Below are 3,467 nucleotides of genomic sequence, written 5' to 3'. Positions count from 1 at the left end.
TCCCCTTCTACCTCTGCAGTCCTACCAGGACCTTGTGCAGCGGGTCGAGCCAGTCATCATGGAGCTGGAGAGGCAAGAGAACGTGTTGGTTATTTGCCACCAGGCCGTCATGCGCTGCTTGCTGGCCTACTTCTTGGATAAGAGTGCAGGTGGGTACTCCAAATCCCACAAACCCGCCTGGGTTCAAGGTCAAATCCAAATGTGTCCTCGCATGCGTTTTTAATCTTTATTTATATTTTCCTTGCCATTTGTTATTCCAGATGAAATGCCCTACCTGAAGTGTCCCCTCCACACGGTGCTCAAACTCACCCCAGTTGCTTATGGATGCAAAGTGGAGTCAATCTCCCTGAATGTGGAGGCAGTAAACACCCACAGGGAGCGACCCGAGGTAATGGGAGCTAATTTCTGAGAGCTGGAGTCATTGTCACTTCCTGTGTCTGAGCAGCTGCTGTTCATTGTCCTTATTCATGAAACTCGACGCATGTGTTTGACCATGGAGTCTGTTTGTTTTGGTTCCCTGCAGGAGGTTAAGAGAGGTCCTGGCACCTTGATCAGGAGGAACAGCGTGACTCCCCTTACCAGCCCAGAGTCCAACATTAAGAAACCTCGCATCGACGACCTGGACGAGGCCCCAATCCAGGAGTTGCCCCCCTCTGTTTCTGCGCTGGCCCTCTGCAGCCCATCACACATACCCCTCACTCTCCCTGGACAGGTGGGATTATCAAAACCTTTAAAATTATACTGGATATCCAGCTGAACAGTATTCAGGAAGTGACGAGTCACAGATGCGTTTCCTTCCTGACAGCTTTCTGCATGCGTTCACTCACACTACTTCTCGTCCTTTTTCTTTTTTTCCCCTCTGCCCTCTCCTCCTTTTCCACACCTTTCAGCACTGGCTGGGCAAAGTTTGCCTGTAAGTATTCAGGATATTCTGTCAGCCTCTTCTACTGTGTGCTGTGTCATATTCAATGACATTTCTTTTTCCGGACTTCCACAGTACTCGACTGTTTTACAGGGAAAAACAATGTATTAATAATAACTCTAATCTAAACTTGAGTAATGGGAAATGATTCATTACAAAATCTTGCCTGTGGAAGCAACGGGAAAAGGAAAGTTCTTAGTTCATGGGGAACTCCCACGTTTTTGTTTAGCATTCCTGTCATTCCAATCTGTTTTCATCACTACTACACTCCTGATCCTCATGCTGACTGTCCTGTTCTTGTCTTTGTGTGTTTTGGTCTATTCTCGGCCTGTCTTGTGCTGCTTAAAGGTGCACCATCCTCCACTATCTAAAGGTGGTTTCGCTCTTAGTCTTTCAAAGGTAAACACACTTTAAAGGCTATGCAGTTTCTTCAGTTCTTCTAGCAGCCACATCAGTGCATTACTTAAATCTGCCAACCACAGCAAAGTAGGATGAGTTGTCTTAAATTCTGTGTTTTTTATTTGCTGAGCGGAGCCATGTTCGAAATCATCTGTAAACAAACTTAATTGTATAATTGAGTATGCAACAGCAGTACACTTCACTGGTGGCATGAGGATAGGATTTGCTGGTGCAGTGGAAAAGCATGAATGACGGTGCAGGGTGTGTGCATTTGTGTGCATGTTGTCATAATCACCCAAGGATTAAAGCGATGCAGCCACCTATTTGCACAGTGGCAAACTCGACGCAAGTTTTCACAGCACCTAAAAATATCAAAGAGCAGATTAGGGCTGAGAAAACCTGCATGACGTAACGTGTGGTTAAGACATTACACTATCTTAGGCAACTCTTTGCGTAAGACTGCTGCCTTTTGTGTTATGGATCTGTATAGTAGCTATGTAGTGCACAGCTGCCGCAGTACAAAGTGAATCTAAACTTCTGTTTTGTTTGCAGAACCTGATGAGCTCACCTGGTTGCCATGACATCCTGCAGCCCTGCCAGTGAAACATTACCGACATGTGGATCATTGAAGAGTCGGTGCAACATCATCAAAGTAAAATTGTTCTCCTCCAAAATCGACTTCTTTTCTCCTCCTTAAAGCCCAGGACACAAGTTGCTGCACGTCTTACTGTTCAAAACACAGTTATTGTATTTAATTGATGTCTCAATTTTTTTCCTTTTTTCTGTGATTGAATCTGTTTTTGAAAAATATTTTATAGAACTTTTGCATCTCTGATGGAAACCAATTTATTGTGGTTTATTGCTTTGGAGAGACCAAAGACTGTTATGCAGAGAACTTTTTTTTTTTTTTTTTTTTTTTTTTGTCGTCTTTAGTTTACATTGTCAACTTTGTAGTAGTTGTACACTGTATTTTCACATACTCATGTTTTTTGTTTTTTGAAAGTTATGTAATTGATTGGTTTGTATGTTGACACTACACAATGAGCAATATTTTGCACAGTGGCGAAACATTTTGCTTCTGTTCGTCAGTTTGTTTTTCATGTTACTGCACAGTAATGATGGAGGTGATCTTTGCCGTAGAGTGCCTGTAGTGCTTGTTTTGCAAGCCTAATACTGCTTCTCGCCATTTTTCTCCAGACTCGTTACTTGAGAGGCGCCACATTTCACCAATGAACTCTACATGTCATCTCAATATTTAATTTCTCCATTTAGTTTCAGTGCCACAGTGCACGCTGATCATTAGAGATGTCTCTGATGGGAAACGTTACTTCAAGTTTTTCTTTTTGCTCTCATTGTCTGCTACGCACAAAGTTAAGCACCTATATTTTTGTTAAAATGCGTGCTGTTAATAATAGCTCTGTAAATCTTAGTGTACATATGGTACTTGCATATACATATGGTGTAAGTGACATTGTATGGGAGATGACTTGGAACCCTTGTGGGAGACTTGATGAAAATGTGTGTAACTCTTTGTAATACTGTGTTGTGACTGAATGGAAAGTGTGACGCCTGTGCAGAAAACTGCTGTATCAGGCTTGCTTGAGATACTTGAAATGTTTTCTTTTTGTAAAAGTGTTTTGTTATATTCCTTATTTATTTTTAAGTAGTTGTGAATAAGTATTCAGAGGGAAAGACACTCTGTTTTGATAGAACTGTACATTATTATATTTTGTGCATTTTTCTTTTTTTTTTCTCCCTTTTGTTGAACCATTAAATTCACTTCATGGGGGAAAAACCCTGTTTGTTTTCATTGGCCCATATCCAATAATACTCAGGCTACTCTGGTTCCTTTTATGGAGCTAATGTGCACATGACATTGCATGTTCTGGCTGTCTCACCTATTCACATGAGTCACGGAGTTGCACAGAGTTACAAGCTGCTTATCAGCCTAAAATGGACTCGGGAAGTTATGACTAGCACTGATAAGCCTGACACTTCTTTTTATAAAGAAAAAAGGTTGAGTTAATAGTGCAAATTTTGTTGCATGGTAAATGGCCTGTATTTGTATAGCGCTTTTCTAGTCCCTAAGGACCCCAAAGCGCTTTGCACAACCTGTCATCCACCCATCCACACACACTCATACACT

General features: G+C 41.7%; 1 protein-coding gene across 4 annotated transcripts in view; it reads left to right on the top strand.

The window, feature by feature from the left end:
* pfkfb3 (6-phosphofructo-2-kinase/fructose-2,6-biphosphatase 3) overlaps positions 1 to 3,116 on the top strand; it is a 7,131-nt gene extending 4,015 nt beyond the window's left edge. For 2 of the 4 annotated variants that reach the window (XM_042225671.1, XM_005942698.2), the window contains exons 11-16: positions 20 to 149; positions 261 to 388; positions 524 to 712; positions 891 to 913; positions 1,271 to 1,321; positions 1,874 to 3,116. In XM_042225671.1, the coding sequence (XP_042081605.1) occupies positions 20 to 149; positions 261 to 388; positions 524 to 712; positions 891 to 913; positions 1,271 to 1,321; positions 1,874 to 1,880 (528 nt within the window). In that variant the 3' untranslated portion in view covers positions 1,881 to 3,116. The remainder of the gene's footprint in view (positions 1 to 19; positions 150 to 260; positions 389 to 523; positions 713 to 890; positions 914 to 1,270; positions 1,322 to 1,873) is intronic. The other 2 variants (XM_005942700.3, XM_005942699.2) reach the window with 2 other exon arrangements.
* Positions 3,117 to 3,467: the final 351 nt, after the last annotated feature.

The sequence above is a fragment of the Haplochromis burtoni genome, unplaced genomic scaffold (assembly GCF_018398535.1).
Source record: "Haplochromis burtoni strain Fernald_Lab_line unplaced genomic scaffold, NCSU_Asbu1 Contig_178, whole genome shotgun sequence".
Taxonomy (NCBI): Eukaryota; Metazoa; Chordata; class Actinopteri; order Cichliformes; family Cichlidae; genus Haplochromis; species Haplochromis burtoni.
Note: the sequence above shows the minus strand (reverse complement) of the source record. Positions and strands in the feature narration are given on the sequence as shown.